Below are 22,429 nucleotides of genomic sequence, written 5' to 3'. Positions count from 1 at the left end.
CTGTATATCCAGTCTATTGCACCATAAAACCTACGGGAGGTATCTCTGCCTCTAATGTTATTGTCGGTAGCTAATCTTAACCACCCTGCAGCGCTCACTGTAGCATAGATTCATCAATCCTCCATTTGGAAGGGGCTCAGCTTTTTGGCAGCGGGACGCTGGACTGGGTGACGTCACCAGTGTTTTGGCGGCTCTCTGGCGGCTAGTTAATTGTGTTTGTGACGCCTGCAGGCTGTAACGGCAGCGGTGTTCATACTGTCTGTGGCGTGTGTCTTCAAGAGAGCGCCACTGATTTCCCAGAGGTCCCGGCACCGCTTGGTGTCTAAATGTGAACACAGCCACCTCTGCCAGCCAGCCTGGCTTATTACCTGCCTAAAGTTATACGTTGCAATTACGTCCTTCTTAACAGATATCTAAAACTGCATTAGGCTATCACATCTACTCCCCTGAACTCTCAAATGGCTGGTAGTAAGAGGTAATCAGTGATTGAAAAAGTACCTAATTGTCATACTTGAGTTAAAGTAGATACCTTAATAGAAAATGATTCAAGTAAAAGTGAAAATTACCCAGTAAAATAATACTTGAGTAAAAATGGAAAAAAGTATTAGTTTTAAATACAGTATACTTAAGTATCCAAAGTAATTGCTAAAATATAGTTTAGCATCAAAAGTTTAAATATAAATCATTTCAAAAATGAAAATTACTACTCATAGTTTTTCCTTGTGGCAGACTGGGTTGTTCTTCCGTTGTCATGGCAAACATCTAGGGCTATGGCACGACAATAAGACAACAAATTACATAGGAGTTGACAAAAGCACACACAGATCCCCAACTGAACTATACTGTATGTCATGGACATTCTAACAGTAGTCAGCCCATCTGACCTGTATGTCGGCAGGGGCACCTTGTTCTCCTGTAGCTGCCTGACTCCACTGATCCCTTCCTACAACAGCGGGAGCAGAGAACGACTATTCACACTGTGTTCCTAACTATGCTGAGTTGCTGACTCACGTCTGGGATTCGAGAGGCAGACAGAGGTGGAAGAGATGGAGGGCAAGAGGAAGGGAGTGAGGAGGGAGGAAGGGAGAGGGGAGGGAGGGAGAAATGGAGAGGCATGGTGAGGGAAACGGAAAAGAGACAGGGAGACGGAGAGAGGGAAGGGGGGGAGAGAGAGAGAGAGAGAGAGGAAGAGAGAGAGAGAGAGGGGGGGGGAGGGAGGGAGAGAGAGGGGGGGAGGGGGGAGAGAGAGAGAGAGAGGGAGGGAGGGAGGGAGGGAGGGAGAAAGAAAGAAAGAGAGAGGGGGGAGAGAGAATGTGGAAGTGGAAGAAGGGGGAGTTGGAGGTACCCAGATGTCTCATTCTCTCTCCAGCTGTTAGCTCCAGGTACAGTAGTCATGTCAGTGTTCAGGTGTGTTACACAACAAGATTGTTAGTGCCCTCGCAGCTAATATGCTGCTCAGTCATCCAGCTCCTTTAATAAGACAGAGCTACAGCTTTTAACAGAAGGGTGTACACTACATGACCAAAAGTATGTGGAACGTCAAACATCTCATTCCAAAATCATGGGCATTAATATGGAGTTGGCCCCCTCTTTGCTGCTATAACAGCTTCCACTCTTCTGGGAAGGCTTTCCACTATATGTTGGAACATTGCTGCGGGGACTTGCTTCCATTCAGCCACCATAGCATTAGTGAGGTCGGGCACTGATGTTGGGCGATTAGATCTGGCTCGCAGTCGGCGTTCCAATTCATCCCTAAGGTGTTCGAAGGGGTTGAGGCCAGTCAAGTTCTTCCACACAACAATCTCGACAAACCATTTCTGCATGGACCTTGCTTTTTGCATGGGGGCGTTGTTATGCAGAAACAGGAAAGGGCCTTCCCCAAACTGTTGTCACAATGTTGGAAGCACAGAATGGTCTAGAACGTCAATGTATGCTGTAGCGCTAAGATTACCCTTCACTGAAACTAAGGGGCCTTACAGTTGGTTCTATGTATTGGGGCGGGTAACGTTCTTCTGGCATCCGCCAAACTCAGATTCATCTGTCGGACTGCCAGATGGTAAAGCGGGATCACTCCAGAGAACGCATTTCCAATGGCGGCGAGCTTTACACCTCTCCAGCCGACTTTTAGCATTGAATGATGATCTTAGGCTTGTGTGTGGCAATGGAAACACATTTCATGAAGCTACCGACCAACAGTTCCTGTGCTGACCTTCCAGAGGCAAACGACGACAGGCGATTTTTAGCACTCGGCGGTCCCGTTCTGTGAGCTTGTGTGGTCTACCACTTTGCGTCTGAGCTGTTGTTTCTCTTAAACATTTCCATTTCAAAATAACAGCCCTTACAGTTGACCAGGGCAGCTCTAACAGGGCAGAAATTTGACGAACTGACTTGTTGGAAAGGTGGCATCCTATGACGGTGCCATGTTGAAAGTCACTGAGCTCTTCAGTGAGGCTTTTCTACTGCCAATGTTTGTCTATAGAGATTGCATAGCTGTGTGCTCCATTTTGTATACCTGTCAGCAACGGGTGTGGCTGAAATAGCCTAATCCATGAATTTGTAGGGTGTCCAGAAACATTTGGCCATACAGTGCATTCGGAAAGTATTCAGACCCCTTGACTTTTTCCACATTTGTGGACACCGCATAATTACAACGCTAAAACAGGTTATCACACGAATACCTTATTTACATAAGTACTCAGACCCTTTGCTATGAGACTCGAATTTGAGCTCAGGATCATCTGGTTTCCATTGATCATCATTGAGATGTTTCTACAACCTGATTGGAGTCCACCTGTGGTAAATTCAATTGATAGGACATGATTTGGAAAGGCACACACACCTGTCTATATAAGGTCCCACAGTTGGCAGTGCATGTCAGAGCAAAAACCAATCCATGAGGTTGAAGGAATTGTCCAGCTCAGAGACAGGATTGTGTCGAGGCACAGATCTGGGGAAGGGTAGCAAAACAATTCTGCAGCATTGAAGGTCCCCAAGAACACAGTGGCCTGCATCCTTCTTCAAATGAAGACGTTTGGAACCAGCAAGACTCTACCTAGAGCTGGCTGCCCGGACAAACTGAGCTGAGTGACCCAGCCAGAGCCCGGACTTGAATCCGATCGAACAACTCTGAAAATACCTGAAAATAGCTGTGCTGCGACGCTCCCCATCCAACCTGACAGAGCTTGAGAGGATCTGCAGAGAAGAATGGGAGAATCTCCCCAAATACAGGTGTGCCAAGCTTGTAGCGTCATACCCATGAAGACTGGAGGCTGTAATCGCTGCCCAAGGTGCTTCAACAAAGTACTGAGTAAAGCGTCTGAATACGTATTTAAATGTGATATTTCAGTTGTTTTTATTTCATACATTTGCAAAAAAAAAAAAGTTTTTGCTTTGTCGTTATGGGTTATTGTGTGTAGATTGATGAGGGGGGGGAACAATTTATTCCATTTTAGAATACGACTGTAAAGTAACCTAATGTGGAAAAAGTCAAGAGGTCTGAATATTTTACGAATGCACTGCATAGTGTATTTTTTATGACAAGTTTACAACTCCACTGCTCACATCAAATACCAGGCATCTCAATGACAAGTTTACAACTCCACTGCTCACACCAAATACCAGGCATCTCAATGACAAGTTTACAACTCCACTGCTCACACCAAATACCAGGCATCTCAATGACAAGTTTACAACTCCACTGCTCACATCAAATACCAGGCATCTCAATGACAAGTTTACAACTCCACTGCTCACACCAAATACCAGGCATCTCAATGACAAGTTTACAACTCCACTGCTCACACCAAATACCAGGCATCTCAATGACAAGTTTACAACTCCACTGTCACACCTCACACCAAATACCAGGCATCTCAATGACAAGTTTACAACTCCACTGCTCACACCAAATACCAGGCATCTCAATGACAAGTTTACAACTCCACTGCTCACACCAAATACCAGGCATCTCAATGACAAGTTTACAACTCCACTGCTCACACCAAATACCAGGCATCTCAATGACAAGTTTACAACTCCACTGCTCACACCAAATACCAGGCATCTCAATGACAAGTTTACAACCTCTTACTCAAAAGGTTGGAAACTAAATTCTAAACCATACACCATGGTTGTTGTTGTTGCAGCAGCTGATCAATAGTGTGTAACACTGTGATAATATTGTGATTGACTTCATTAATAATTATAGCAACAGGTTTAATTAGAGACTCTCGGGTTCATGTATTAAGACCTGATGGATGGAGTAATCACAGCAGTGGGCAATTAAAACATGAAGTGATAAAATGACGACATCTCATTTAAAGTGGCCATTTTGGAATAACATTGAGGACATGACCTGCGCTCTTATACATTTCAAAGTTTTGGCTTAATTGGTCTGCTCTTAAGACGTGTAACATGTTTTGTTTATGTTTTGAAATAAATGACTGTGCATGCTTTGTAAGTGTATTTGACTAATTGACTTCGTAATAAGTTAGTTCTCCCTAAATGGTCTGTCACTTTTCTGTCCAAAAGATCAACCTTCTATTAATTGATCATCTTAAATAACTTATTTTTAGAGCGCCGGCCATTGAACAAAAAAAACTATAATCTAAGTCATGCTTATGATTTAATTAAAAACCTATTTGCCTGTTGAATAATAAATTAAGCTTTCATGACTTGTTTTTTTTAATCACATACCAAATGCAAGTGACATGGAAGGTCTACCTGTTAATTATCCAGCTATGGTTTTCTATGGGTCATTGGTAATCTGAAGCATCAGCAGGTATTAATGGGTTTGATAACAGAGGCACAGTTGTTTTGAATACCTCCTGGCTAACATGCAATTCACTTATCACTCTCATGTGCTCGGGAACTCCGCTGAGAAATTACAATAGTTGCTTTTTCTAATTGGAGAATTTTAATGAGCACAGCCATCCATGTCATTGTTAAGTCCCCTTTCTCTTTCAACTCGGTTCGACCCGAACCTTCCCCACTCTTTCAACATTCAAATCAACTAATATGACTCCCAGTTAAATGACTGCCTGGAATTCAGGTTTAAACCCAGAATAAATATTCAATTCATCTTTAAGATTTTTTGACCAACCTTGATTAAATCAGAATGGACCAAATAGCCAATGTTATGGATATGATTACAGTTAGTCCCCTATATTCCCATATTGACATAAACAGGTCTTTATGTCATTACATTTGACATTTTAGTAGCAGACGCTCTTCTCCAGAGTGACATACATTACATGTATTGAACCTGTTCCCCTTGAGTACCCTACAGAGGATTACAGTTTGCCCACATTGACAAAAAGCAGTATAGATGTATATATTGACATCTTCAAATCAAATCAAAGTGTATTTGTCACGTGCGCCGAATATAACCTTGCAGTGAAATGCTTACTTTCAGGCTTTAACCAACAAAGCAATTTTTAAGTAAAAAATATATATTAGGTGAACAATAGATAAGTAAAGAAATAAAAACAGCTGTAAAAAAATATTAAAAAACATTAGCGAGGCTATATACAGTAGAGAGGCTATATACAGTAGAGAGGCTATATACAGTAGAGAGACTATATACAGTAGAGGCTATATACAGTAGAGGCTATATACAGTAGAGAGGCTATATACAGTAGAGAGGCTATATACAGTAGAGAGGCTATATACAGTAGAGAGGATATATACAGTAGAGAGGCTATATACAGTAGAGAGGCTATATACAGTAGAGAGGCTATATACAGTAGAGGCTATATACAGTAGAGAGGCTATATACAGTAGAGAGGCTATATACAGTAGAGAGGCTATATACAGTAGAGAGGCTATATACAGTAGAGGCTATATACAGTAGAGGCTATATACAGTAGAGAGGCTATATACAGTAGAGGCTATATACAGTAGAGGCTATATACAGTAGAGAGGCTATATACAGTAGAGAGGCTATATACAGTAGAGAGGCTATATACAGTAGAGAGACTATATACAGTAGAGGCTATATACAGTAGAGAGGCTATATACAGTAGAGAGACTATATACAGTAGAGGCTATATACAGTAGAGAGGCTATATACAGTAGAGAGGATATATACAGTAGAGAGACTATATACAGTAGAGAGGATATATACAGTAGAGAGGTTATATACAGTAGAGAGGCTATATACAGTAGAGAGACTATATACAGTAGAGAGGCTATATACAGTAGAGAGGCTATATACAGTAGAGAGACTATATACAGTAGAGAGGCTATATACAGTAGAGAGGCTATATACAGTAGAGAGGCTATATACAGTAGAGAGGCTATATACAGTAGAGAGGCTATATACAGTAGAGAGGCTATATACAGTAGAGAGGCTATATGCAGTAGAGAGGCTATATACAGTAGAGAGGCTATATACAGTAGAGAGGCTATATACAGTAGAGAGGCTATACAGTAGAGAGGCTACATACAGAGAGGCTGTATACAGTAGAGAGGCTATATACAGTAGAGAGGCTATATACAGTAGAGAGGCTATATACAGTAGAGAGGCTGTATACAGTAGAGAGGCTATATACAGTAGAGAGGCTATATACAGTAGAGAGGCTATATACAGTAGAGAGGTTATATACAGTAGAGAGGCTAGATACAGTAGAGAGGCTATATACAGTAGAGAGGCTGTATACAGTAGAGAGGCTATATACAGTAGAGAGGCTATATACAGTAGAGAGGCTATATACAGTAGAGAGGCTATATACAGTAGAGAGGCTATATACAGTAGAGAGGCTATATACAGTAGAGAGGCTATATACAGTAGAGAGGCTATATACAGTAGAGGCTATATACAGTAGAGAGGCTATATACAGTAGAGAGGCTATATACAGTAGAGAGGCTGTATACAGTAGAGCTATATACAGTAGGCTATATACAGTAGAGAGGCTGTATACAGTAGAGAGGCTATATACAGTAGAGAGGCTATATACAGTAGAGAGGCTGTATACAGTAGAGAGGCTATATACAGTAGAGAGGCTATATACAGTAGAGAGGCTATATACAGTAGAGAGGCTATATACAGTAGAGAGGCTATATACAGTAGAGAGGCTATATACAGTAGAGAGGCTGTATACAGTAGAGAGGCTATATACAGTAGAGAGGCTATATACAGTAGAGAGGCTGTATACAGTAGAGAGGCTGTATACAGTAGCTGTATACAGGCTATATACAGTAGAGAGGCTATATACAGTAGAGAGGCTGTATACAGTAGAGGTCTATATACAGTAGAGAGGCTATATACAGTACAGTAGAGAGGCTATATACAGTAGAGAGGCTATATTATACAGCTATATACAGTAGAGAGGCTATATACAGTAGAGAGGCTATTATACAGTAGAGAGGCTATATACAGTAGAGAGGCTATATACAGTAGAGAGGCTATATACAGTAGAGAGGCTGTATACAGTAGAGAGGCTATATACAGTAGAGAGGCTGTATACAGTAGAGAGGCTATATACAGTAGAGAGGCTATATACAGTAGAGAGGCTATATACAGTAGAGAGGCTATTATACAGTAGCGAGGCTATATACAGTAGAGAGGCTATATACAGTAGAGAGGCTATATACAGTAGAGAGGCTATATACAGTAGAGAGGCTATATACAGTACAGAGGCTGTATACAGTAGAGAGGCTGTATACAGTAGAGAGGCTGTATACAGTAGAGAGGCTATATGCAGTAGCGAGGCTATATGCAGTAGAGAGGCTATATACAGTAGAGAGGCTGTATACAGTAGAGAGGCTATATACAGTAGAGAGGCTATATACAGTAGAGAGGCTATATACAGTAGAGAGGCTATATATAGAGAGGCTATATACAGAGAGGCTATATACAGTAGAGAGGCTATATACAGTAGTAGAGGCTGTATACAGAGAGGCTATATACAGTAGAGAGGCTATATACAGTAGAGAGGCTATATACAGTAGAGAGGCTATATACAGTAGAGAGGCTATATACAGTAGAGAGGCTATATACAGTAGAGAGGCTATATACAGTAGAGAGGCTATATACAGTAGAGAGGCTGTATACAGTAGAGAGGCTATATAGAGTAGAGAGGCTATATACAGTAGAGAGGCTGTATACAGTAGAGAGGCTATATACAGTAGAGAGACTATATACAGTAGAGAGGCTATATAGAGAGGCTAGTAGTAGAGGATATATACAGTAGAGAGGCTATATACAGTAGAGAGGCTATATACAGTAGAGAGGCTGTATACAGTAGAGAGGCTATATACAGTAGAGAGCTATAGAGGCTATATACAGTAGAGAGGTTATATACAGTAGAGAGGCTGTATACAGTAGAGAGGCTATATACAGTAGAGAGGCTATATACAGTATAGAGGCTATATACAGTAGAGAGGCTATATGCAGTAGAGAGGCTATATACAGTAGAGAGGCTATATACAGTAGAGAGGCTATATACAGTATATACAGTAGAGAGGCTATATACAGTAGAGAGGCTATATACAGTAGAGAGGCTATATACAGTAGAGAGGCTATATACAGTAGAGAGGCTATATACAGTAGAGAGGCTATATACAGTAGAGAGGCTATATACAGTAGAGAGGCTGTATACAGTAGAGAGGCTATATACAGTAGAGAGGCTATATACAGTAGAGAGGCTATATACAGTAGAGAGGCTGTATACAGTAGAGAGGCTGTATACAGTAGAGAGGCTATATACAGTAGAGAGGCTATATACAGAGAGGCTATATACAGTAGAGAGGCTGTATACAGTAGAGAGGCTATATACAGTAGAGAGGCTATATACAGTAGAGAGGCTATATACAGTAGAGGCTGTATACAGGCTGCTATACAGTAGAGAGGCTATATACAGTAGAGAGGCTATACATAGAGAGGCTATATACAGTAGAGGCTATATACAGTAGAGAGGCTGCTATATACAGTAGAGAGGCTGTATACAGTAGAGAGGCTGTATACAGTAGAGAGGCTATATACAGTAGAGAGGCTATATACAGTAGAGAGGCTATATACAGTAGAGAGGCTATATACAGTAGAGAGGCTGTATACACAGAGAGGCTATATACAGAGGCTATATACAGTAGAGAGGCTATATACAGTAGAGAGGCTATATACAGTAGAGAGGCTATATACAGTAGAGAGGCTATATACAGTAGAGTAGAGAGGCTATATACAGTAGAGAGGCTATATACAGTATACAGTAGAGAGGCTATATACAGTAGAGAGGCTATATACAGTAGAGAGGCTATATATAGAGAGGCTATATACAGTAGAGAGGCTATATACAGTAGAGAGGCTATATACAGTAGAGAGGCTGTATACAGTAGAGAGGCTATATACAGCTATATACAGAGAGGCTATATACAGTAGAGAGGCTATATAGGCTACAGTAGAGAGGCTATATACAGTAGAGAGGCTATATACAGTAGAGAGGCTATATACAGTAGAGAGGCTATATACAGTAGAGAGGCTATATACAGTAGAGAGGCTATATACAGTAGAGAGGGCTGTATACAGTAGAGAGGCTGTATATACAGTAGAGAGGCTATATACAGTAGAGAGGCTATATACAGTAGAGAGGCTATATACAGTAGAGAGGCTATATACAGTAGAGAGGCTGTATACAGTAGAGAGGCAGTAGAGAGGCTATATACAGTAGAGAGGCTATATACAGTAGAGAGGCTGTATACAGAGAGAGGCTATATACAGTAGAGAGGCTATATACATATGCAGTAGAGAGGCTATATACAGTAGAGAGGCTGTATACAGTAGAGAGGCTGTATACAGTAGAGAGGCTATATACAGTAGAGAGGCTATATACAGTAGAGAGGAGGCTATATACAGTAGAGAGGCTGTATACAGTAGAGAGGCTATATACAGTAGAGAGGCTATATACAGTAGAGGCTATATACAGGAGGTATACAGTAGAGAGGCTATATACAGTAGAGAGGCTATATACAGTAGAGAGGCTATATACAGTAGAGAGGCTGTATACAGCTATATACAGTAGAGAGGCTATATACAGTAGAGAGGCTATATACAGTAGAGAGGCTATATGCTATATACAGTAGAGAGGCTATATACAGTAGAGAGGCTGTATACAGTAGAGAGGCTATATGCAGTAGAGAGGCTATATACAGTAGAGAGGCTATATACAGTAGAGAGGCTATATACAGTAGAGAGGCTGCTATATACAGTAGTTAGGCTATATACAGTAGAGAGGCTGTATACAGTAGAGAGGCTATATACAGTAGAGAGGCTATATACAGTAGAGAGGCTATATACAGTAGAGAGGCTATATAGAGGCAGTAGAGAGGCTATATACAGTAGAGAGGCTGTATACAGTAGAGAGGCTGTATACAGTAGAGAGGCTATATACAGTAGAGAGGCTGTATACAGTAGAGAGGCTATATACAGTAGAGAGGCTATATACAGTAGAGAGGCTGTATACAGTAGAGAGGCTATATACAGTAGAGAGGCTATATACAGTAGAGAGGCTATATACAGTAGAGAGGCTGTATACAGTAGAGAGGCTATATACAGTAGAGAGGCTATATACAGTAGAGAGGCTATACAGTAGAGAGGCAGTAGAGAGGCTGTATACAGTAGAGAGGCTGTATACAGTAGAGAGGCTATATGCAGTAGAGAGGCTATATACAGTAGAGAGGCTATATACAGTAGAGATATACAGTAGAGAGGCTATATACAGTAGAGAGGCTGTATACAGTAGTTAGGCTGTATACAGTAGAGAGGCTGTATACAGTAGAGAGGCTATATACAGTAGAGAGGCTATATACAGTAGAGAGGCTGTATACAGTAGAGAGGCTATATACAGTAGAGAGGCTGTATACAGTAGAGAGGCTATATGCAGTAGAGAGGCTATATACAGTAGAGAGGCTATATACAGTAGAGAGGCTGTATACAGTAGAGAGGCTGTATACAGTAGTTAGGCTATATACAGTAGAGAGGCTGTATACAGTAGAGAGGCTATATACAGTAGAGAGGCTATATACAGTAGAGAGGCTGTATACAGTAGAGAGGCTATATACAGTAGAGAGGCTATATACAGTAGAGAGGCTATACAGTAGAGAGGCTATATACAGTAGAGAGGCTGTATACAGTAGAGAGGCTGTATACAGTAGAGAGGCTATATAGTAGAGAGGCTATATACAGTAGAGAGGCTATATACAGAGAGGCTATATACAGTAGAGAGGCTATATACAGTAGTATACAGTAGAGAGGCTATATACAGTAGAGAGGCTATATACAGTACAGTAGAGAGGCTGTATACAGTAGAGAGGCTATATACAGTAGAGAGGCTATATACAGTAGAGAGGCTATATACAGTAGAGAGGCTGTATACAGTAGAGAGGCTGTATACAGTAGAGAGGCTATATACAGTAGAGAGGCTATATACAGTAGAGAGGCTATATATACAGTAGAGAGGCTGTATACAGTAGAGAGGCTATATACAGTAGATAGGCTATATATACAGTAGAGAGGCTGTATACAGTAGAGAGGCTATATACAGTAGAGAGGCTGTATACAGTAGAGAGGCTATATACAGTAGAGAGGCTATATACAGTAGAGAGGCTATATACAGTAGAGAGGCTATATACAGTAGAGAGGCTATACAGTATACAGTAGAGAGGCTATATACATACAGTAGAGAGGCTATATACAGTAGAGAGGCTATATACAGTAGAGAGGCTGTATACAGTAGAGAGGCTATATACAGTAGAGAGGCTGTATACAGTAGAGAGGCTATATACAGTAGAGAGGCTATATACAGTAGAGAGGCTATATACAGTAGAGAGGCTATATACAGTAGAGAGGCTATATACAGTAGAGAGGCTATATATACAGGCTATATACAGTAGAGAGGCTATATACAGTATATACAGTAGAGAGGCTATATACAGTAGAGAGGCTGTATACAGTAGAGAGGCTATATACATTAGAGAGGCTATATACAGTAGAGAGGCTGTATACAGTAGAGAGGCTGTATACAGTAGAGAGGCTGTATACAGTAGAGAGGCTATATGCAGTAGCGAGGCAATATGCAGTAGAGAGGCTATATACAGTAGAGAGGCTATATACAGTAGAGAGGCTATATACAGTAGAGAGGCTATATACAGTAGAGAGGCTATATACAGTAGAGAGGCTATATACAGTAGAGAGGCTTATATAGTAGAGAGGCTGTATACAGTAGAGTATACAGTAGAGAGGCTATATACAGTAGAGAGGCTATACAGTAGAGAGGCTATATACAGTAGAGAGGCTATATACAGTAGAGAGGCTATATACAGTAGAGAGGCTATATACAGTAGGGAGGTTATATACAGTAGAGAGGCTACATACAGTAGAGAGGCTATATACAGTAGAGAGGCTATATACAGGCAGCGGTTAGTCGGGCTGATTGAGGTAGTATGTACAGTACATGTAGGTATGGTTAAAGTGACTATGCGTATATGATAAACAGAGAGTAGCAGTAGCGTAAAAAAGAGGTTGGCGGGTGGGGGGTGGCGGGACACAATGCAGATAGTCCGGGTAGCCAATGTGCGGGGGCACCGGTTAGTCGGGCTAGTTGAGGTAGTATGTACATGAGTGTATAGTTAAAGTGACTATGCGTATAAGAAAAACAGAGAGTAGCAGTAGCGTAAAAGAGGGGGTGGGGGGAGGCACATAATGCAAATAGTTTGGGTAGCCATTTGATTACCTGTTCAGGAGTCTTATGGCTTTGGCGTAAAGACTGTTGAGAAGCCTTTTGGTCCTAGACTTGGCGCTCCGGTACCACTTGCCATGCGGTTGTAGAGAGAACAGTCTATGACTGGGGTGGCTGGGGACTTGGACAATTTTTTAGGGCCTTTCTCTGACACCTCCTGGTGTAGAGGTCCTGGATGGCGGCAGCTTATGCCCAGTGATGTACTGGGCCGTACGCACTACCCTCTGTAGTGCCTTGCGGTCGGAGGCCAAGCAGTTGCCGTACCAGGCAGTGATGCAACCAGTCAGGATGCTCTCGATGTTGCAGCTGTGGAACCTTTTGAGGATCTGAAGTCCCATGCAAAATCTTTTTAGTTTCCTGAGGGGGAATAGGCTTTGTCGTGCCCTCTTCATGACTGTCTTGGTGTGTTTCGACAATTAAGGGTTTGTTGGTGATGTGGACACCAAGGAACTTGAAGCTCTCAACCTGCTCCTCTACGAGAACGGGGGCGTGCTCGTTCCTCTGTTTCCTGTAGTCCACAATCATCTCCTTAGTCTTGGTTACGTTGAGGGATAGGTTGTTATTCTGGCACAATCGTTTTTCTGTCTCGTCATTGTCGGTGATCAGGCACTACCACTGTTGTGTCATCCGCAAACTTAATGATGGTGTTGGAGTCGTGCCTGGCCACACAGTCGTGGGTGAACGGGGAGTACAGGAGGGGACTGAGCACGCACCCTTCAGGGGCTCCAGTGTTGAGGATCAGCGTGGCAGATGTGTTGCTACCTACCCTCGCCACCTGGGGGTGGCCCGTCAGGAAGTCCAGGATCCAGTTGAAGAGCGAGGTGTTTAGTCCCAGGATCCTTAGCTTAGTGATGAGCTTTGAGGGTACTATGGTGTTGAACGCTGAGATGTAGTCAATGAATAGCATTCTCATGTAGGTGTTTCTTTGTCCAGGTGGGAAAGGGCAGTGTAGTGCAATAGAGATTGCATCATCTGTGGATCTGTTTGGGCAGTATGCAAATTGGAGTGGGTCCAGGGTTTCTGGGATAATGGTGTTGATGTGAGCCATTACCAGCCTTTCAAAGCACTTCATGGCTACGGACGTGAGTTCTACGGGTGTTTAGGCAGGTTGCCCTTCTTGGGCACAGGGATTATGGTGGTCTGCTTGAAACATGTTGGTATTACAGACTCAATCAGGGACATGTTGAAAATGTCGGTGAAGACACCTGCCAGTTAGTCAGCACATGCCCGGAGAACACATCCAGGTAATCCGTCTGGCCCCGAAGCCTTGTGAATGTTGACCTGTTTAAAGGTCTTACTCACGTCGGCTATGGAGAGTGTGATCACACATTAGTCCGGAACAGCTGATGCTCTCATGCATGCCTCTGTGTTGCTTGCCTCGAAGCGAGCATAGTAGTGATTTAGTTCGTCTGGTAGGCTCTTGTCACTGGGCAGCTCGCGGCTGTGCTTCCCTTTGTAGTCTGTAAATGTTTGCAAGCCCTGCCACACAAGACGAGGGTCGGTGCCGGTGTAGTACGATTCAATCTTAGCCCTGTATTGACACTTTTCCTGTTTGATGGTTCGCCGGAGGGCATAGCAGGATTTTTTATGAGCTTCCGGGTTAGAGTTCCGCACATTGAAAGAGGCAGCTCTTCCCTTTAGCTCAGTGCGAATGTTGCCTGAGCCTTAGGATTTATGAAAGCCTTAGGATTTATAATTACAGTTATTTTCCAATGTCCTCACATAGATTGACATACAACAAATGGGTGAGTGTTGTGTGTTGTACAATGACCTTGTTCTCCATCCAATCCCCCCAGGACCTAGCACCACCTGTACGGAGGACTCCTGCTACAATCAGGGGGTGTGTCTCCAGCAGTGGGAGGGCTTCTCCTGCGACTGCACCATGACGTCCTATGGAGGCTCCTTCTGTAGCGACCGTGAGTACAACATCGCCGTGCTGGGTTGTGTGAATGTTGTGTGTAGGTTGTGTAAGTGTTGTGTAGAGTGGGCTGGTTGTATTTAAGCAATAAGCCCCTAGGGGTTGTGGCATATGGCCAATATACCACGGCTAAGGGCTGTTCTTAGGCACAACGCAACAAGGAATCAGCATTCAGGGCTCAAACTACCCAGTTTATAAATGGGTATAGACTACTTTCAGTTGCAGGTAATATACAGTATGTCGTGTTTGGTTTGAAGTATCTTTTGGGTCTGTGTTTGATAGCTCTCTGGCGCCTCCCTAGTGGACACATTAAGATATGAACGCTTGTTAGTATGAGAGGCTCATTTGGAGTGAGTTAGCATTCTATCCATATCCCCCACAGACTAAATTCATCTAGAACACGGCCAGAGAGATACGGTCCAAGGTTTATAGAGCAGGGGGTTTACTTTGTTAGCTTATTAAGGAGTTAATATTGACCTCCTCTTATCTTGCCTGTGATGAGTTTGAGGGTAGAATAATTGGAGGAGAGGGGAAGAGAGGCACGCCGATGCCTATGCTCTCCTAGCTCAGCAAAGTGTCAGTGGGGCTATTAGTGAGTTTAATATCCAGATTTATTTTTAAAGATTGGAGAGATTGGTGTTTGTGGTGCTGAGGTCGGCTGAGATGCCCAGAAGCGGCCAACGAGAGTGGTGAACATGTGCGTGTGTGTGTGTGTGTGTGTGTGTGTGTGTGTGTGTATGTGTGTGTGTGTGTGGGTAGAGAGAGAGAGCAATCCCTCCAGCAGCCATCCCCAAAGTCTCTACACGTTTACCAACAACCATAATATCTCCTAGAGATCAAGCTCGTTCTATAGCAATTGCTACCACCTGACGTAGCACCCAGTAAAACCAATGTTTCATACCGACTACAAAGTCTATTCGCCATCCGCCTAACCAAGAGAATATCGACACTGACATTACCTTGTCTAATGGTATCCTCTATAGTGTAGAGCTAAAATGACCTAACCGGTGACTGAAGAGTGAGGACTCACACTGAGGGAGTCATTTATTTCTGATTAAACCAGTTCTACTGACTGTCTAATGGTAGACTTTCATCAATCAGCGGCTTCCAACAGAGACGCAGCACACTAGGTCACTGGACCTCTGCGCCTCACTAATAGGCCCCTATCCCTTTGGTTTGCTGACCATTGCTTGTGCTGTTGCGGAACATTCTCAACAATTAATCAGCCACTTTTGAAGGGCAAAGCAGGTTTTATTTTTCTTAACATTTGATTTTGAGATGTATAAGTTTGATGTCTGAAAGGTATTTTTCAGGTCGGCTCAGACACCTTCATATATTATGATATATATTAAACTGAGAGTGCTATTGGCTGCTGGCTAGGTCTCACTTCTCTTCTCTCCTCCGACCATATACTTATAAGCTTGACTATCTGCATGGTTGTGCTGTGTGCTGCTGTTGTGTTCCTGTCTGTTTCTTCCATAGCGTTCTAAAAAGCCCGAAGAGACTTCCTTTTACCACCGTCTCTGAGCAGAGACAAAAACATCTCCTTTACCGTTTCTTTCACTGGAATAATATTTGTTCTCAGTGACATTCAAGTTCCTATTCTGTCTTGTTATCTGATTTGAAGATGTCTATTCTTCAGCTTTCTTGGCTTGTGTAACATTGATTTGAAGACGTAATGTGTCACTTTTCAAGGAATTTTCCTTTCTCCACCAATGCAAGGTAGGACTGTGTACGAGTGGAGCCCCTGACGTTCTCCAACTCTTTGTGCCTATGCATACCATTGTGAATCTGAAAATAGTGACTGTTTAGAAGTGTACTGTAACTACTCTGAACCAGTGTGTGGTTTACAATGTACTCTCAATAGTTCATGATTCTTCTACTGCATTCGCCCTAGGCTTTTTCACTGATAACATGTGTTATGCTTTAGAAAAGAGCAGGTGTTGAGCATTTGAATAACTTTCAAGGTTTATTTATATTTAAGCTGCCTTTATATTCAATTTGCCTTATTATTTAAGGTGCCTTTATATTTAAAGGTGCCATTATATTCAATCTGCCTTTATACTTAAGGTGCCTTTATAGTAAAGGTGCCTTTATGTTTAAGAGGGCCTTTATGTTTAATGTTAAGGTGCCTTTATAGTAAAGGTGCCTTTATATTTACTTTAAACAAGCATGCGCACACACACACACACACACACACACACACACACACACGCAAATCCTTTCCTCAAACAGTGTGGTACTATATATTTGGTCTGTTGCTCTGCCATTGGAGTGTGTTTAGTATTCTGCAGTGCAGCGTGCACGCTCGCTGAAATGTACCTGAGAATAAAATTCATCTCATAAGCACAGCTACACATGTGACTGCAGTCTTGATCACATACACAGTCAGAGATGAGCAATTATGTTATCTGCCCCTCCAACACAGTGACATACTGAGACAGGCAAACACTCACTCACACGCATGCTCAGACACACACCGTGACCCCTCACTGCTCACCTTCCACACGCATCCACCCACCACCCCTAAAAAGAGATATGAAAATCAATAGAATTCTCCTCAAAGAAGCTTAAAGAATGGAAGGATTTCAGGCCTTTTTTTAATTCCAGTCTTAAATTAACATATTGATTCTCCCTGGCCTGCTCTTTGTGGTCCTCCGTCCAGGCCCCCATGTTGACTGTGGAAGCCAGTGTGTGTGTGTGTGTGTGTGTGTGTGTGTGTGTGTGTGTGTGTGTGTGTGTGTGTGTGTGTGTGTGTGTGTGTGTGTGTGTGTGTGTGTGTGTGTGTGTGTGTGTGTGTGTGTGTGTGTGTGTGTGTGTGTGTGTGTGTGTGTGTGTGTGTGTGTGACTTCCACCCGGCGTGTTTTATCACTATAGCCAGATGGCCACAAAGGAGATGAGCCTCGCTCACATGAAAGGGGTGAGCAAGACACACAGAAAAACACTCACACATGTTTTGGTTGGTAGAGAGACCGATTAACAGCTAGATATATCCAGTTGTTTCCGACTCCTTACTTTGGGCAGAAGAGGCTTCTTTTCTAAAGTATCTTTACATTTCAAGAGTGCACTCAATTATAATCCTACGCTAGCCTGGATGTCAACTAGCGTTGTTGCTCCACTCACCGATTATGAACACAGATGAGGCATATGAATTTACTAGAAAACTGCCGGGAGAGACTGTTGTCGGCTATTTACCACACAATATTTGACAGTGATGTTTTTGATATTATTTCCCACAAACCACTAAATTACCACAGAAACAAGACTGCTGGACAAAAACACAGCTAGACATTTCAATGTCCTCATTAATCCAATCATCTTTATTGCATGATAAGCTCTACGGAGGCTGACGCCGTTACTGGCATGGGATTGGTCACATTCTATCTGAAGGTAAGTCTCTTTGAAGATTCACACACCTTTGTTCCCTGGTGGACATAACATGGTGTGACGTGTGGAGGCTGTGGGCGATAAATGGGAAGTGCCCAGGTTAGCTGTTCTAAGGGCTGTTCTGACGCCTGTCCTTGAGGCCCAAGCCCTCCAGCAGTTCTTCTAATGCGAAGGAGATGTGATATTTTCACATTTTACTTTTGCACTCTACGTGCTCTGCTCGTTTAAGTCTGACTACAGAGTTACTCAGTTTTGGGGCTAAGACAGCTGGGAAAGGATTTCTGGCAGTTATATTTGAATAAATGGCAAAATATAATTGTTTTATACTATATATGAGACAACTCACATACAATCCAGACTGGAGACTACTGCTGTTTTCCTCTTGTATCTATCTGCATGATTTATGATAGCTTCCTCATAACAGGAACAATGGAAGACCATTGGAGACTTCAGAGAGAAGGATTGATTGACAGCTACTTGTCGGACGCTGAACCAAAGACAGAGAACCACCTGTTTACTTCTCTTCATCTGTTTGTCGAAAATACATATTTTTCCACCAGTTTTCCTCGTGTTCCATCCTATGAACTCAACTGAGAATGAAACAAAGGCAATCCACAGAGGATATTTGGAGACATGTCCTTTTGGAGAGGCTCTCTGTTTTGTTGTGTAGAGTGGTATTGTTGCCAGTGACCCACTCTGTGACGGGTTCACTATGTTGAGCTGGAAAGGCTGGCGAAGGTGGACGTCTGATATCTCTGTTGGATGAGTGTGTGGGAAGGAGAGAAACAAAGGAAACTGGGTATCGCACGCGTACATACACATTCTGTGTGAAAGTCTTTGTTATTCCGAGCCATTGTCGGGTGCACTGGTCCATTTTTCTGCATAGTGTATAAATGGAGCACTTGGTATTCCACAGTATTCCTCAGTAACTAAGTCAGAATGCACCGCTGTGGAAGTGCATGCAATGTGTGGCTTAGGTTTCAGCGTTCTGTGCGCATGGGTGTGCATGTGTGTGGGTGTGCACGTGTGTGTGTGTGTGTGTGTGTGCGTGCGTGCGTGCGTGCGTGTGTGTGCGTGCGTGCGTGCGTGCGTGCGTGTGCGTGCGTGCGTGTGTGTGTGTGTGTGTGCGCGCGCGCGTGCGTGCGTGTGCGTGCGTGCATGTGCGTGTGTGTGTGTGCGTGGTTGCGCGTGTGTGTACATGTCTATGCCACATCGTGCTAACCAGATGCTGCGTCTGCTCATGTCGTCCTTCACATGTTTTTCTCCATGGTTCTCAGAGGGTGTACGCTGTATTTGTAAGAAATGACACGTCCGGCCTTGTTAGTCACTGGAGTTAAGGGGATCCCTTTGTTTTGCAGCTGCCCAATGATTTGATTGCTCCTTTTTCTGTTCTATTCAGCGAAAGTCTGAACAGAGAATACTCTGTGTGTGTGTGTCTTCAGTTGCATGGTGCGTTGTTCGAATATAGCCGGCTGCTGGTGCTTCGTGCCATCTAACACATAGGGCATGCTTGTCGGTCAGCAACACAGCAGTTCTCAGACACACTCTTCTCCCTCCCTCCCTCCCTCCCTCCCTCCCTCCCTCCCTCCCTCCCTCCCTCCTCTCTCTCCTCCATCTCCCTCCCTCCTACTCCCTCCCTCCCTCCCTCCTCTCTCTCCTTCATCTCTCCCTCTTCTTCTTCTATGGTATCATCAAAGACTGTATGTAGATAGCTAAAACTGCTTCTCCAATAGAAATCCCAGATCACACTTGTTGGCAAGCTAAGCTCACACGTCATCATCGGGTCTAACGGTCGCACTGAACTGCGTTGTTTTTGACAACAATGTAAAGGTGTCAGTTTGTCACTTTCATGAGGTTGGAGTAAAAACAAGTTCAACTGCTTAAGACATGGGCTCCAATCTAGGTTGTGTCTTTAGATTTCGAAAAAATTAACAACTAAGGAAGAATTTTTCACTTCTCTAATTAACATCTCAAACCGCGGTCTGGTCTGCTTGGTCTGTTTCGCAAGCGTTCCCAGAAGCTTCGCGATGTTGCGCCTTTGGGTTTAGAAACTCTGTGGTATTATCATGGTAAGCCTGCTGTTGCAGAAGATTATTAGGGAGAGTGGAGTCGTGATGTAGTTTGCAATGCGGTAAGTGTATATGCCCAGAGTCAGTCCTGTCAATCAGTCAGTCAGTCCATGTTCTAGCTAGGCTAATATTGTAGGCTTTATGGTCTATAGGAAATAGATTGGTAGTACCAGCCCTTTAACAGCCATAACTCTCACCAACCAGCAGCAGCAGCATCATTCTCTCTAACTCTCAGCAGTCTTCATCAGAGCTGATTATTGAGATGCATGTAGCATCACGCCTCGCTGACAGGAATCGTTGACTGATCATCACTGGGTCTCAGCCCCCTCTACCAAACTGGGACGTCTCTGAAAGTGGCCAATCTGCTCCTGAGAAGACTGAAATGAAAGAGAGATTCATTTGAGGGGTCAGATGTCTCTTCTCTCTGTAATTTGAACGTCGAGCCTGAACCTTGGCAGCTGTACTCTGTTCAACACAACTTTAACATGGAAAACACAGGCTGGAAACTCTCTGGCTCCAGAGCGACGAGATAATTGTCTTGCCTGTGTCCATCTTATCTTAAAGTAAATGCTGAAGACATTAGTAGACAGGGTCGTGAGACACAGTGTACAGAAAGCAGAAAAAAAACGTCCCCCCAGAATCCCTGATCTGATAAAGAAAAGAAACCCTCCTCACCAGAACGACACCACTGCTTGACGAACATCTCATTCCAAAATCCTGGGCATTAATATGGAGTTGGTCCCCCCTTTGCTGCTATAACAGCCTCCACTCTTCTGGGAAGGCTTTCCACTAGATGTTGGAACATTGCTGCTACAACAGCCTCCACTCTTCTGGGAAGGCTTTCCACTAGATGTTGGAACATTGCTGCTATAACAGCCTCCACTCTTCTGGGAAGATTTCCACTAGATGTTGGAACATTGCTGCTACAACAGCCTCCACTCTTCTGGGAAGGCTTTCCACTAGATGTTGGAACATTGCTGCGGGGACTTGCTTCCATTCAGCTACAAGAGCATTAGGGTGGCTGGTAGCCTAGTGGTTAGAGCGTTGAGCCAGTAACCGAAAGGTTGTTATATCGAATCCCCGAGCTGACAAGGTAAAAATCTGTTGTTCTACCCCTGAACAAGGCAGTTAACCCACTGTTCCTAGGCCGTCATTGTAAATAAGAATTTGTTCTTTACTGACTTGCCTAGTTAAATAAAGGTTAAATAAACAATTTGTGAGGTTGGGCGATTAAGCCTGACTCGCAGTCGGCGTTCCAATTCATCCAAAAGGTGTTTGATGGGATTGAGGTCAGGGCTCTGTGCAGGCCAGTCAAGTTTGTCCACACCAATCTCGACAAACCATTTCTGTATGGACCTCGCTCTGTGCACGGGGGAATTGTCGTGCTGAAACAGGAAAGGGCCTGTTAATATTGTTGCCACAAAGTATAACTGTTGCCACAAGGTTGGAAGCACAGAATCATCTATAATGTCATTGTATACTGAAGCATTAATATTTCCCTTCACTGGAACTAAGCTGCCGAGCCCAAACCATGAGAAACAGCCCCAGATCATTATTCCTCCTCCACCAAACTTTACAGTTGGTTCTATGTATTGGGGCAGGTAGCGTTGCTCTAGCATCCGCCAAACCCAGATTTGTCTGTCGGACTTCCAGATGGTGAAGCGTTTCCACTGCTCCAGAGTCCAATGGAGGCGAGCTTTACACCACTCCAGCCAACTCTTGGCATTGTGTGTGGTGATCTTAGGTTTGTGTGCGGCTGCTCGGCCATAGAAACCCATTTCACGAAGCTCCCAAAAAAACAGTTATTTTGCTGATGTTGCTTCCTGGGTCATTTTGGAACTCAATAGTGAGTGTTGCAACTGAGGACAGACCATTTTTACGTGGTATCCTCTTCAGCACTCGCCGGTCCCGTTCTGTGAACTTGTGTGGCCCACACTTTGCGGGTGAGCCGTTGTTGTTCCTAGACGTTTCCACTTCACAATAACATCACTTTGACTTGACCGGGGACAGCTCTAGCAGGGCAGACATTTGATGAACTGACTTGTTGGAAAGGTGGCATCCTATGATGGTGCCACGTTGAAAGTCACTGAGGTCTTCAGTAAGGCCATTCTACTGCTGATGTCTGTTGCATGGCTGTGTGTTCGATTTCATACACCTGTCAGCAACGGGTGTGGCTGAAATAACCGAATCCACTAATTTGAAGGGGTGTCCACATACTTTTGTATATGTAGTGTACCTGAAGGGACCTTAGAAGAATGTCACTCTCTCGCTCTCTCTCTCTCTCTCTCTCTCTCTCTCTCTCTCTCTCTCTCTCTCTCTCTCTC

General features: G+C 43.4%; 1 protein-coding gene across 1 annotated transcript in view; it reads left to right on the top strand.

The window, feature by feature from the left end:
• Nucleotides 1-22,429, top strand: part of LOC115133629 (neurexin-2-like) — a 566,883-nt gene that overhangs the window by 96,269 nt on the left and 448,185 nt on the right. Inside the window, exon 10 of the mRNA XM_065021929.1 lies at nt 14,528-14,647. Coding sequence (XP_064878001.1) covers nt 14,528-14,647 — 120 coding nt within the window. The remainder of the gene's footprint in view (nt 1-14,527; nt 14,648-22,429) is intronic.

The sequence above is a fragment of the Oncorhynchus nerka genome, linkage group LG8, assembly GCF_034236695.1.
Source record: "Oncorhynchus nerka isolate Pitt River linkage group LG8, Oner_Uvic_2.0, whole genome shotgun sequence".
Classification (NCBI taxonomy): Eukaryota; Metazoa; Chordata; class Actinopteri; order Salmoniformes; family Salmonidae; genus Oncorhynchus; species Oncorhynchus nerka.
This window is presented reverse-complemented; position numbering and strand designations above follow the sequence as displayed.